This window comes from Liolophura sinensis, chromosome 7 (assembly GCF_032854445.1).
Source record: "Liolophura sinensis isolate JHLJ2023 chromosome 7, CUHK_Ljap_v2, whole genome shotgun sequence".
Taxonomy (NCBI): Eukaryota; Metazoa; Mollusca; class Polyplacophora; order Chitonida; family Chitonidae; genus Liolophura; species Liolophura sinensis.
In genome coordinates, this window is record NC_088301.1 from 433,163 (window position 1) to 447,499 (window position 14,337).

The 14,337-nt window shown below is 42.1% G+C and overlaps 1 protein-coding gene across 2 annotated transcripts in view; it reads right to left on the minus strand.

Annotated features, from left to right (window-relative positions):
* LOC135470442 (E3 ubiquitin-protein ligase MIB1-like) overlaps positions 1–12,371 on the minus strand; it is a 75,400-nt gene extending 63,029 nt beyond the window's left edge. Inside the window, exons 1-10 of one of the 2 annotated variants that reach the window (XM_064749393.1) lie at positions 12,352–12,371; positions 11,254–11,343; positions 10,571–10,637; positions 10,116–10,249; positions 9,306–9,382; positions 7,909–8,092; positions 5,361–5,508; positions 3,907–4,040; positions 3,090–3,197; positions 629–826 (exon numbers count right to left, since the gene is read on the minus strand). In XM_064749393.1, coding sequence (XP_064605463.1) covers positions 629–826; positions 3,090–3,197; positions 3,907–4,040; positions 5,361–5,508; positions 7,909–8,092; positions 9,306–9,382; positions 10,116–10,249; positions 10,571–10,637; positions 11,254–11,256 — 1,053 coding nt within the window. In that variant the 5' untranslated portion in view covers positions 11,257–11,343; positions 12,352–12,371. Of the gene's footprint in view, positions 1–628; positions 827–3,089; positions 3,198–3,906; positions 4,041–5,360; positions 5,509–7,908; positions 8,093–9,305; positions 9,383–10,115; positions 10,250–10,570; positions 10,638–11,253; positions 11,344–12,125; positions 12,141–12,351 lie in introns of those variants that run through there. The other variant, XM_064749395.1, reaches the window with a different exon arrangement.
* Positions 12,372–14,337: the final 1,966 nt, after the last annotated feature.

A 14,337-nucleotide genomic window follows, 5' to 3' on the forward strand; every position in this document is an offset into this window, starting at 1 on the left:
GAAGGTTAACTGTAGTTGCAAAGAAGATACAACAGGAGACAGATGAGTCCTCCCCCCCCCCCTCTCCTACCCTCCATACACACACCCATCCCCTTGAACGAGGGAGAAACAAAAGTCTCAAAAGGCAAAATATTTTTTTCATGAAAAAAAAATGGGTTTCAAACCCATTATCATATGGAAATATCTTCTTTTTGTAAAATCACCTACACAAGTACGACAAAAGGGAGTTGCCATCAGAGACGTTTCTTTTACAGTTTGTTGTTATCAGTGTAAGGGGGATCACTCTGACCTACATGTATGTGACTTTTTTTACTGTTGATTTATTTGTTTGATTGGTGTTTTACTGCGTACTCAATAATATTTTCCTTATATGTCGACAGCCAGCATTATGGTGGGAGGAGACCGGGCAGAACCTGGGGGAAACCCACAACCACCCGCAGGTTGCTGGCACACCTTCCCAGCATTTGTTGAAGCCAGCATGAGTTGTGACCGCATTGGTGAGAGGCTCCTTGGTCACTGCACCGTGCTGGCATGCTACAGTCCTCCGCCCCCTTCACTGTTTTGACCCAAGAAGGAACCACAATTAGTGCATCACTAAAAAAAACCCACACCTCAACCAACCACTGACCTGTAACGAGGGGTGACAGCTCAGACCTAACAAGGTCTTGACAACACTAATGTGGCCTTTGTTGACCCCAATGTGCAACGGCGTCTGTCGGCGCTTGTTGCGAGCGTTCAGATCTGCACCACCTCGATGCAGCAGTTCAATGACTGCCGGTTCGTCTCCGAACGCCGCATGATGAACAGCTCGGTCACCATCTTTATCCTGAGAACAAACAAACATCATAATCATAGACAACAACAACAACAAGGTCTTGTGTTAATATAGTGTCTGCAGTGTACAGTATAACATTATGTATCAACATCATACAATAAGATTATGGCGAAGGCATTTATCCTGCGCAGTGGGGCACATTTCTTTACCATACTGTATGACAAACCTCCCCTTCTGGGTCAGATAAGTGCTTGCCTGTTTGTTTGAATATGCTCACTTGCTCAGATGCTCAGCATCTTTGAAGATGGTTGATTTTAATAGCAGGCCAGTCATCATGTGGATATACTTACACTGCAGCCTGACTCAAAACACCATACCAAAGACCCCAGACTGGGTATTGGCTTAACTAAGGTTTAGCTCATTTAATGGGTCTTAAAAATATCCGTCTACTTTTCTTCATTTAGGATGTTGTCATCACACTGAAACTATTCACTTTTTCCTGGTTTAAACATGTTCTCAGCCAACCATGATATGGCTGATGTATTTATGACGTGGTGTTAAACCACACTCATTTATTCGCTCATTCACTTGATGGCAGGTAGTGCTGTATTCAACAATGTTTCACAATGGTTGGCAGCCAGTTTATGCATGGAGTATAAAAGAGTACCTGGGGGATACCAGAGCAGCTGGAAGATAACAGAGCAGCTGGTGGATACCAGAGTACCTGGAGGATGCCAGAGTACCTGGAGGATATCAGAGCAGCCTGGGGGACATCAGAGTACCTGAAGTAGCTGGTGGATACCAGAGTACCTGGAGGATGCCAGAGTAGCTAGAGGATACCAGAGCAGCTGAGGGATACCAGAGTACCTGGAGTAGCTGGTGGATACCAGAGCAGCTGGAGGATACCATAGTACCTGGAGTAGCTGGTGGATGCCAGAGTACCTGGGGGATACCAGAGCAGCTGGGGATACCAGAGCAGATGGAGGATACCAGATTACCTAGAGTAGCTGGTGGATACCAGAGTACCTGGAGGATGCCAGAGTAGCTAGAGGATACCAGAGCAGCCGGGGGATACCAGAGTACCTGGAGTAGCTGGTGGATACCAGAGTACCCGGAGGATACCAGAGCAGCTGAAGGATACCAGAGTATCTGGAGTAGCTGGTGGATGCCAGAGTACCTTGGGGATACCAGAGCAGCTGGGTGATATCAGAGCAACTGGGGATTCCAGAGCTCCTGGAGTAGCTGGTGGATACCAGAGTACCTGGAGGATGCCAGAGTAGCTAGAGGATACCAGAGCAGCCGGGGGATACCAGAGTACCTGGAGTAGCTGGTGGATACCAGAGTACCCGGAGGATACCAGAGCAGCTGAAGGATACCAGAGTACCTGGAGTAGCTGGTGGATGCCAGAGTACCTGGGGGATACCAGAGCAGCTGGGTGATATCAGAGCAACTGGGGATTCCAGAGCTCCTGGAGTAGCTGGTGGATACCAGAGTACCTGGAGGATGCCAGAGTAGCTGGAGGATACCAGAGTACCTGGAGGATGCCAGAGTGTCTGGAGGACACCAGAATAGCTGGGGGATACCAGAGTTGCTGGTGGATACTAGAGTAGCTGGAGGATACCAGTGTGCCTGGGCAATAACAGAGTACCTGGAGGATGCCAGAGTGCCTGGTGGATGCCATAGCTGGAGGATACCAGAGAAGCTGGAAGATGCCAGAATATATCTGGAGGATACCAGAGTAGCTGGAGCAAACAACAGCAAGTCACTCTACAACCAGTCACTGTACACCAGCATCTAGTGAAACAGTGTCCGACCTTTCTGCATTATTATGTCTTTATCTCAATACAGGAAACTACAAGACCCCAGTACTAGTTATCATAATACAGTAAGTAATGCCAAATTTGGTGTACTTAAAATATATCTGCATGAATTTATTCAATGGCATACACAAGAATTTTGACTTGCCTGTAGATGTATATGATTGTGTTGGGTTTTATTGGTGGAGGAAAGCAAAATAATCAGGATAAACCACCAACCTTTGGAGAGTTTCTATTAAATTATCCCTTTGTGTGAGACATCAGGTGCTTAGGAATATCTAAAAACAGTTGTGTCAGCAGATTTCATCGATCATGAACGGGACAAATCTGACAAGAAAACTTCCACACTTAACTCATATAAAAGCACTCAGATTAACTGACTGATACCTGCCAACCCTTGGGAAATAAGCACAGACTGAACAAGTAAGAGATGGACTCAAAAGCATCTTCAAGACAACTTTGCCATCAAAATCTTGCAAAATGGGAGCATATCTTACCTCAATTTCCATATCCACGCTATGTTTGATGAGGGACTTGATGACCTCCATGTGGCCATTCTGAGAGGCAGCCTGAAGGGCAGTGTGCCCCGCAAACACACCATTCACCTGTCAACATTACACACAGTCATTACCATTATCATTATGAGAGGCAGCCTGAAGGGCAGTGTGCCCCATAAACACACCATTCACCTGTCAACATTACACAGTCATTACCATTATCATTATGAGAGGCAGCCTGATGGGCAGTGTGCCCCACACACATACCATTAACCCTGTCATTACAGTCATTACCATTATCATTGTAAGAGACAGCCTAAAGGGCCATAAGCCCCACACAAACCATTCACCTGTCAACATTACACACAGTCATTACCATTATCATTGTAAGAGACAGCCTAAAGGGCCATGTGCCTCTCAAACACATCATTCACCCGTCTGCATCACACACTGCCACTACCATTATCAAATTGAGAGGCAGACTGAAGGGTTGTGGATCAAACTGTTAACGTGACTATGTTTTTGATTGTCTCCATGTGCACGATTTTGCTAACTTTGAACTGCGATATCAGTTGTTCCCCATCACAAACATAAAAGCTTTCCTTTTCAACCTCACTGTGGAATACTTTATCAAAGTAAATACACATTTGATCCAGTGTTGCCAATTCTTTTAAGCTATTCCAAGAAAATGTATTTCATCTCTAACTAGCATGGCCTATTTTCAATCAAAGGGGCAGGTCGACAGTCACACCATGCACATGCGGATTAACCAATCATGTCATCAAATGTGTGGATGACCAGGACTGCCTCAGCTTACGTCTGCTTCTGGTCTCTGTAGAATCTCCTCTACTTTAGCGTGGTCACCATTAGCAGCAGCCTTCACCAGCTCTTCATTTACATCCCCAGACACATGGGTTTCAAACAGTTTCTTCAAAAGTGCACTCAGGCGCTCTGAAACATAAAAGATGCTTTCAACATCACATCACATTTTCGTGTGAAAAAATGTTGTATTATAGTTCAGCAAACTATTCAGCCTATCATCCCAAAACCAGAATTCAGATTTGTCTTGGAGACATTCTAATTTGCCACATTTTGTCACACTGATCCCTGTCCTCCAAGCAATCTGAATACAAGAAACAGTACAATACCTCCACACCCATGGGTGTCCGCTCGGTGAACAAAGCACAGAAAATGTGCTTATTCACAAAGGGGAAAAAAGGGCCAAACTTCACAGTGTCAATTTTGTCAAATACGTTGAACAGTGTGAGTACCTCTATGATCCCTGTTAGCTGTCCCTATGAATTCTTGGGTACATGTAAATCACCATCACGTTTGCACATTTATGTCCACTTGCACTAGTTATATTTGTCTATGCCAATAATTGCCAGTTTCAAAACTGGCAAATTTATAATGTAGTCAACATCATTAGAAAATTACCCAGCCTTATGTCACTGAGTACTAATTCTGCACGGTCTGCTTCTTGTCAAACAGCAGCCATACGTAGAGACTAATCAGCTATTGCTCATCCATATCTACCCAGGTGCAGATGCTGGTTACTTTACACAGAAACACAGAAAACATGATCTTTATCTGCTCACCATCAGAGATATGGTGAAAGAAAATCAACAAAGTGATCTCTGATATGGTGAGACACAATATAAAAAAAAAACAAACTAAATTCTAAATATAAAAAAAAAAATTTGAAATTTACCTATAAATTTCAGAGACATCTGGAACGTGTGATAACCAGATTTACCATTTAAGTAACATTTCAAGAGGATATCCTGATTTATCTGTACATCCACCTCTGCCCCACTATAATCAATAAACCCACCTGGCCAAAAACAAACACCAGGACAGGCAGAGTTTGAGACTGATGAAGACAAACAAACCACTCCTCCAATGGGCAAACAATCTGCATGTGCATCAATCAAAAATTTACAGCCCGCACTGCCTTCAGAAAATGTACTACAGCTTTCCAGACTCTGATATATATAATATGCACTTAGGAACTCATCACCTGATCATATGCCAACCACCAGGACAAGGGAGATCACTCTTGTCTCATAAAACAATTCACTGAGCATCAAGAAGAAATCACTGCATAAATTTTAGTACGGTATTCAAAACATCTGACGCAAACCACAGCCACATGCTGCTGAGGGAGAAACATACTAGTCAATTGTGAAATAAACTGCCAACCAATTCCTCAGGTATTTAGTATCAGCTTATTACAGCCTGTACTGTTCGGCAAGGATACATGTCACTTACCTCCAGAGGAATTCCCGATGGCTGCTCCATCCGAAGAGGCAACTTTGGTGACAGCCGTGGGGTTGTATGTCCAGCATGTCCCACACACCTCCACCTTCAGGTCACTGTCATGATAGATCTGCTGCACACGGCCAATCTTCCCAAGTGTCTGTATACAACAACAACAATGTGCTAAACTATAGATACCAACAGACATAAACAAGCTAAAACAGAAAAATATTCCTAACTGGTTTGCACAGTTGGCAGTTAACCACTGGATTTGAGTTAAGCTTTCTTCAGCCTCAGTGATTCATCCACCTTACTACCATAAGGCCACTTAAGATTTTGTGTTAAGTTTGAGTCATTTCTTATCCGAAAACCTAAGTACATTCTTCAAATACCATTCAAAAAAATAAATCTTGCCAGAAAATCTTAAGTGTCGGCATAAAAGTGTTGTTTAAAGGCCATTACATTCTGCCAAAAGTGCAACTGAAGAGGTTAAACTTTACGTGAGACGCAGTATCTGATTTCAGCGCTTCACACTTGTGATACCCTGATTAATGCTGTAATTCTCCAACCTTTTCCCATGTTTGCAAGGACTGAAGAGGTTAAACTTTAGGTGAGACGCAGTATCGGATTTCAGCGCTTCACACTTGTGATACCCTGATTAATGCTGTAATTCTCCAACCTTTTCCCATGTTTGCAAGGACTGAAGAGGTTAAACTTTAGGTGAGACGCAGTATCTGATTTCAGCGCTTCACACTTGTGATACCCTGATTAATGCTGTAATTCTCCAACCTTTTCCCATGTTTGCAAGGACTGAAGAGGTTAAACTTTAGGTGAGACGCAGGATCTGATTTAGCGCTTCACACTTGTGATACCCTGATTAATGCTGTAATTCTCCAACCTTTTCCCATGTTTGCAAGGACTGAAGAGGTTAAACTTTAGGTGAGACGCAGTATCGGATTTCAGCGCTTCACACTTGTGATACCCTGATTAATGCTGTAATTCTCCAACCTTTTCCCATGTTTGCAAGGACTGAAGAGGTTAAACTTTAGGTGAGACGCAGTATCTGATTTCAGCGCTTCACACTTGTGATACCCTGATTAATGCTGTAATTCTCCAACCTTTTCCCATGTTTGCAAGGACTGAAGAGGTTAAACTTTAGGTGAGACGCAGTATCTGATTTCAGCGCTTCACACTTGTGATACCCTGATTAATGCTGTAATTCTCCAACCTTTTCCCATGTTTGCAAGGACTGAAGAGGTTAAACTTTAGGTGAGACGCAGTATCGGATTTCAGCGCTTCACACTTGTGATACCCTTATTAATGCTGTAATTCTCCAACCTTTTCCCATGTTTGCAAGGACTGAAGAGGTTAAACTTTAGGTGAGACGCAGTATCGGATTTCAGCGCTTCACACTTGTGATACCCTTATTAATGCTGTAATTCTCCAACCTTTTCCCATGTTTGCAAGGACTGAAGAGGTTAAACTTTACGTGAGACGCAGTATCTGATTTCAGCGCTTCACACTTGTGATATCCTGATTAATGCTGTAATTCTCCAACCTTTTCCCATGTTTGCAAGGACTGAAGAGGTTAAACTTTAGGTGAGACGCAGTATCGGATTTCAGCGCTTCACACTTGTGATACCCTGATTAATGCTGTAATTCTCCAACCTTTTCCCATGTTTGCAAGGACTGAAGAGGTTAAACTTTAGGTGAGACGCAGTATCTGATTTCAGCGCTTCACACTTGTGATACCCTGATTAATGCTGTAATTCTCCAACCTTTTCCCATGTTTGCAAGGACTGAAGAGGTTAAACTTTAGGTGAGACGCAGTATCGGATTTCAGCGCTTCACACTTGTGATACCCTGATTAATGCTGTAATTCTCCAACCTTTTCCCATGTTTGCAAGGACTGAAGAGGTTAAACTTTAGGTGAGACGCAGTATCTGATTTCAGCGCTTCACACTTGTGATACCCTGATTAATGCTGTAATTCTCCAACCTTTTCCCATGTTTGCAAGGACTGAAGAGGTTAAACTTTAGGTGAGACGCAGTATCTGATTTCAGCGCTTCACACTTGTGATACCCTGATTAATGCTGTAATTCTCCAACCTTTTCCCATGTTTGCAAGGTGGTTTCTCCAAGCATATTCTGAAGGTATTATTTTGGGTAGAATGGTAATAATTATACTTTTTGCAAAGTCCTGAAACCGCTTAAACCAACCGATGTAGTTTTGTCTCCAAAATCAAATTAACACTGTGCATAAATTGTACTGAAAGATGTTCTTTTATATGCAAAAAGGTTGAGAAATTAGGGCTGACAAATGATGGGGCAATTGTAACAACCCAAAGGAAACTGAATTTGAAAATAAAAACTAGGAGCCAGTTGGTGGATTTTAGTAAATAGGTGACGCAGGTATGGAAGGAAAAATGTTTGTGACTCTCATTCTTCATATGGTGTTTTGTAGCAGTAACAATCTAGTGGTAAAACATCTACACACTTATTGATGGGATTGCTGTCATCAATCCCCCAAATATTAGTTATGCTTATGTGTGATAACTCACTGGCATCATGGCCTCTGCCCACTCTCCGTGACCTCTCTGAAGGAGCTTGATTCTCTCCCCATCGTTACAGATCTGTACAAGGTCACCCACAGCAAACTGGGTGGCTGAGGGCGCCTCCACGGCTGCCGCTGCTGTGGTCGCGTGCGTGTTGACCTTGGTGAGGACAGCTGGGTTAAAGGTCCACCTGAGGAGAATATGATGCTACACATGATCATCCCATCCACAGACTATCGTGCTACGTTTGATCATCACATCCACAGACTACCTTGCTACATGTGATCATCACATCCACAGACTATCGTGCTACGTTTGATCATCACATCCACAGACTACCTTGCTACATGTGATCATCACATCCACAGACTACCTTGCTACATGTGATCATCACATCCACAGACTATCGTGCTATGTTTGATCATCACATCCACAGACTACCTTGCTACATGTGATCATCACATCCACAGACTATCGTGCTACGTTTGATCATCACATCCACAGACTACCTTGCTACATGTGATCATCACATCCACAGACTATCGTGCTACGTTTGATCATCCCATCCACAGACTATCGTGCTATGTTTGATCATCACATCCACAGACTACCTTGCTACACATGATCATCCCATCCACAGACTATCGTGCTACGTTTGATCATCACATCCACAGATTACTGTGTCACATGATCATCATATCCAGACTACTGTGCTATATGTGATCATCACATCCTGAATACCGTGCTACATGTGATCATCCCATCTAGATCACGGTGCTACATGTGATCATCACATCCACAGAATACAGTGCTACATGTGACCACATCATTCACAAACTATGGTACTACACGTGATCACATCCACAGACTACAGTGCTACATGTGATCATCACATCCAGATTACCGTGCTATATGCAATCATCACATCCAGACTATGGTGCTACATATGATCATCACATCCACAGACTGTGATGCTACATGTGATCATCACATCCACAGACTACAGTGCTACATCTGGCCATCCCATCCACAGAATACGGTGCTACATGTGATCATAACATCATAACATCGCCTCAGGCTGTACATTATAGTCATACTAAGTAGTCCCTTCTTGCACCACACTAGTTCCAACGCCCACACCTTTATAGCACTGTCCTGCTGGAAACACACTAGAGTTGACACCCCTCTTCACGCATCAGTCAGAGGTCAGACTCAATTCCCCACCCATTCACAAACTAGGCAGTCACAGTATGCAGAGACCAGTGCTTCACCTTGATTCTGATAGCCATACCAGTGAAGTACCCAGGCTAACAATTTGGAAGTTTCAACCATGACTAAAGCCTCAAGATTCACACCTGAATATCGAAGGTGTGTTCATAAACACCACGTTAGCAAGTATCTACCTGTTTCCACTTGGATAAGAGACAACAATGTCATGGTCCTCATCAATCCCCACCACGGTTCCAGTTGTTCCCAAGCACTGCAAACACACAACAGCCCCCGAGTTACACAATGTAAACGGAAACAAACACACAACAGCCCCCGAGTTACACAATGTAAACAGAAATATATAATATATTCATTCTGTTATGCAAGTTCAAGTTTGAAGGCAAGAAAAAAAATCATATAAACACAATGTAATACATGTATTTGTTCTCATCTTCTAGAACCATGACATACAAATAAAACATACAAAATGTTAAAATTACTGGGAAGCAAACTGATTATCTAGTTTATACTAATACTTTGGGGTTTTAGGCATCAACAATAAATTTGTTCAACTAGTTCTGTGTGTTAAAGTGAGAAACAAAACAACTATGTCAGCATCAGCAGAAGGAGCAGATTGATAAATGAAACAACTCCAGCATTTTAAAGAGTGTCTAATCCAGTGGAAAACAAAAAATCGAAAGTCAACATGGTGAAGCCATGTACCAAGTTTCAAATGAATACCATAACACCTTTTGAAAAAAATTTCAAAAATGATCCCAGGTGGACTAACTGATAGTCAAAGAGACAAGGTGTAACCTGCAGTTCTCTCAGATATGATTAAGGGATTAACAAGCAAAAGTCATGAATTTTCAGGGGTCCATCAAATGACTTGTCATATTCAACTTTTCTTTCACGTTTACCTGCAATTACAGAGCACATACATGTACATTTATAATAAGTATTGAGTGGTGTAAGGCTATCAGGGGAAGTAACTTCTGACTCACCTCAAACATGCCATCAGTCCAGCCTCCATGGCCGTGCTGTAAAGACTGGACAATCTCCAGGTCAAGGTCCACATTCACCTGGTCACCTATAGCCAGTCCCCCTGGCCCTGCCCTGGCACCTGGGCCCTGCTCACCTGAACACACGAGAATAGAAAGTATTTAGCTGACTTAGCACAAAGCCCAGAAAACATGTAATATGATAAGGTATTGCATGTACTATGCTTTCTACACCTTCTTGTGCAGAAGAATATGGTGAGAGAAAACACCTGCATGTCAGACGTATGGAAATGTTGAATATCCCAGTCAAAGTATAAATAAAAAAAAATTAAATTTTACTCCAAACATAGTGTAAACATAGTCCTAAGTCACAAATCTCTACCCCGGTTACCACCAAGTTCTTTCTCTAGTATCGAACATTTGAACATTTTCACGGGAAGGAAATCTGTTGCTCTCACCCAACAGAGGCAGGTGATCCCTGTAGAATGAGCCCCCTTTAGCATCACTGACAACCTTGAGGTCAGCCTGAAAAGCAACAGTGACATGTTTATTTATTTGATTCCTTTATTTATTTGTAGGTGTCTTTCGCTGTACTCAAGAAACCAGGTATGAAATGGAGGAAATACATGACCATCCATAGGTTGTTGCAAGACCTTCCCACACAAGGCCGGAAAGGAAGCCAACATGACATGGACTTGAACTCACAGCGACCGCACTGATGAGAGGATCACGGGTCACTTTGCTGTGCTAGGAGGCAACCCACGTATTCGATATTTTTATCTTTTTTTTTATTATTTTTATGGTCTTTTGCAAAAGAGACAGAAGCTTACACAACAACATCTAAAAAAATACTTCATAACTAAATAAAATCATAAGCAAAGGAAACAAACCATCAAAGGAAACCACGGAATTCATTAAATATGTAAAATATGAGCAAGAGGGAAACCCACGACCAATCCGCAGGTTGCTGTCAGACCTTCCTACATACAGCCATAAAAAACTTCACACAAATTTTATCTAAATTAAAAGGAAGACCCTTTTTAACAAAAGCGTGGGAAGAAAGCATATTTGAAAACAGAATACAATGCATAATTATCTAAACAGATTGCACCCTGAAATCTGCCACTGGGTCAGTACTGACCATGCCCTCAAAGCCCACGCGGTACAGGTTCTTGGCTCCATTGTCCCACAAGACATATGCTGCACTTCTCGGGCTGGCCGCACTCCAGTCCTGTACAAAACACAACAAACAACAACACTGAATCTCATATTCAATCCAGAGACCTTTACTTGGTAAATGCTTAAAATTCAAATTAGAATTAGATTTGCTATTCAGGTGTAACTAATTATTTATTGTGTTGCAAAGGAAATTAAAGATTCTGTGCAGGCTCATTTGGCAAGAGAGTAACTAAGGGAAGCTTTGACAAATTTGCCTACAGCTCAAAGACAATAGGTCTGTCTAGATTCTTGTAGAAAGTAGGTCGTTTACACCTGACCAGACAGTTATGTTTGCCTCACCCATGCCAACCTTCAAAATATGTTTTTTAGACATAACCCAACTGACTCTCTACAAAGGGCCCCACTCTAAAGTTTTGGTTGGAATTTTGATAAAAGTTGGGTTTTATGATTGTTTTTTTCTCTATGTTAATTTCTTTAAAATTCATGTCATTAGCTATGCTTAAAAAAAAAAAAAATTCACCACCCTGACCCACCAACTCTATATTTTGTGACGGTGTCAAGTTACGTCCAACACAGAGTTTTGTGAGGATGGTCCTATAGGCCTGACTGCCATCATATAAGGAAAGTATCTTGTGTGCCCCATTAAACACTGGCACAATGAAGAAATCAGTATAAGTTTCAGAGCCAGCATAATACTGATGGTGTATCTGACTAAATATTTTGTTCAAACAACCTTAAGAAATATAAGAGCACCTTTCATACCTGATCTTCCCACTGCCAATCCACATCTCACACCACACTGACCCTACATTCGCACCTGTGGTAATGTCTTACCTGTATTTCTGTGACCTTTCCCCACCGCCTATTACCCCCATCCTGATCGTCCCACTGCCAGTCCACACCTCACACCACACTAGCTCTACATTCGCACCTGTGGTCATGTTTACCTGTATTTCTGTGACCTTTCCCCACCGCCCATTACCCCCATCCTGATCGTCCCACTGCCAGTCCACACCTCACACCACACTGACCCTACATTCACACCCGTGGTAATGTTTACCTGTATTTCTGTGACCTTTCCCCGCCGCCCATTGCCCCCATCCTGATCTTCCCATTGCCCAGTCCACACCTCGCACCACACGCGCACTGGGGAAAATACCTCGAGCTGTTATCTTTTTACTTTTTCTGCGAGGTTCAACAGGAACTCTGGTAAAAAAATAAATAAATAAATAAATTCAAAGCAAAAATTAAATCGAGTGAGTGCTTGGGTTTAATGTCGTTCTTAACAATTTTTCAGTCGTACGACAGTGAAGGAGTCCTCAGAGTGCATGTACAGGTAATGTGCCTCCTTGTAGCAGGTTGGATTTCCACCACTCTTTTATCTAGTGCTGCTTCACTGAGACGCCTTACAGAAGGCAAGTAAGTGACACCGCCCAAGTCATTATACTGACACAGGTCAACCAGTCATTGCACTATCCCCTTCATGCTGAACGCCAAGCGAGAAATTTCAAAACAAAAGACTGTTCTCAAAAGAACACGTAAAAATACATGTAGGTTTAAGCGCTGCTACCTGTAGTCTCATTTTTGACATCTTCTGTCATTTCTGATATTACACATGATAATCTGCACATTACGAAATAAAACCAAAGTGTTTCATGTATCCTTTAAGACGAGAGCAATATGGAATGCACGAAATAGGCGATTACTTTTTTGACGCCATAAAAAAGGGCATTAACAACATATATATATATATATATATATATATATATATATATGAAAAACAGTAAGAGCAGAGCCATCGTAACAGTATAGCATCAACACTAACCTTTCACTTCCTGGTGTGGTGATTCTGTAAAACCGGTGTCGGAGATTATGTTTATCACCATGGTAACAGACAGAGCACAGGTCATAATTTGGACATTCAGCACATTTCCAACGGATGCCAAAGATTGGCTGCTGTCGGCACGTGTCGCACATACTCCCATCATGCTTTATACCTGTGGGTCAGAGGTCAAAGTCAGCACCCAAAAGGTCAAGGCAGGTCATTCAACACCTTAAAGCACCTATCATTATCATTTACCCATAAGTACATGTTCACATATTGCTGCAGTTTGCTGCTTCACTAACATTTACAGGTACACTGTGAACAGAAAACCTTCGGCTAGACATGAGAAAGACATGGGCTACCACACATATATAATATTGTTACACGCATTGTATGCGGTTCATAAAGCTGTTTTTTCCATTTTCCAATAGCATGAATACTCTTACAGCAGTTTTGGGCTGTTCATATTCTCATATGTGCCAGAAATTTAAGGGGTATTTTTGTTCTTCAATTACACTAAGCACAACCACAAAAAGTAGCACATAAAAATAGCGGAAGGGATTAAACAGGAAAAAGACTATTTTCTATTAATATTCTTGAACTTGCAGCCATCACATTGGTGAGAAGCTCCTGGGTCACTGTGCTGCGCTAGCACACTGCCATGCCACGGAGGCACTAAAGATTGATGTTGATTGTGATGCATTCATACATAAAAAACTGTTACAAGAGCATCTATGTCTGAACATTTTATTATACAGGGTGTCCCAAACATCGTGCACCATCCAGGAAACGTCGCGCACCATCCAGGTTGAGGTTTAATGCTTGAGCTACAGAGCGGTGTACTGCCCCATCTCTTCCCAACATAAAAACCAATTCAACTTTTTTCTTGCACTGTTAGTTTGTTAGCCATAATTAACTCTGAAAGAGAGAAAAAAATTTAAAATATGTTTTAAATCTGAAACACTGAAAAAAAATAAAAATCAGGATGGTGCACAACTTCTGGGACACCCTGTAGACATACATGAGTAGTCAATTCCATAAAACAGAGCTAAAAGTATGTGAGTTGACAGTGCCTGTATAACATACCAAGGTTAACTTGCCCTGTATACAGCCATGTACATGTATATATACGGCCTGACAGGACAGGCATAATTAGCCCAGTTCTCATGTTTACAGTCATCATTCTTTATTATACTAATTGTGTTCATCTGAGAAGTCCTT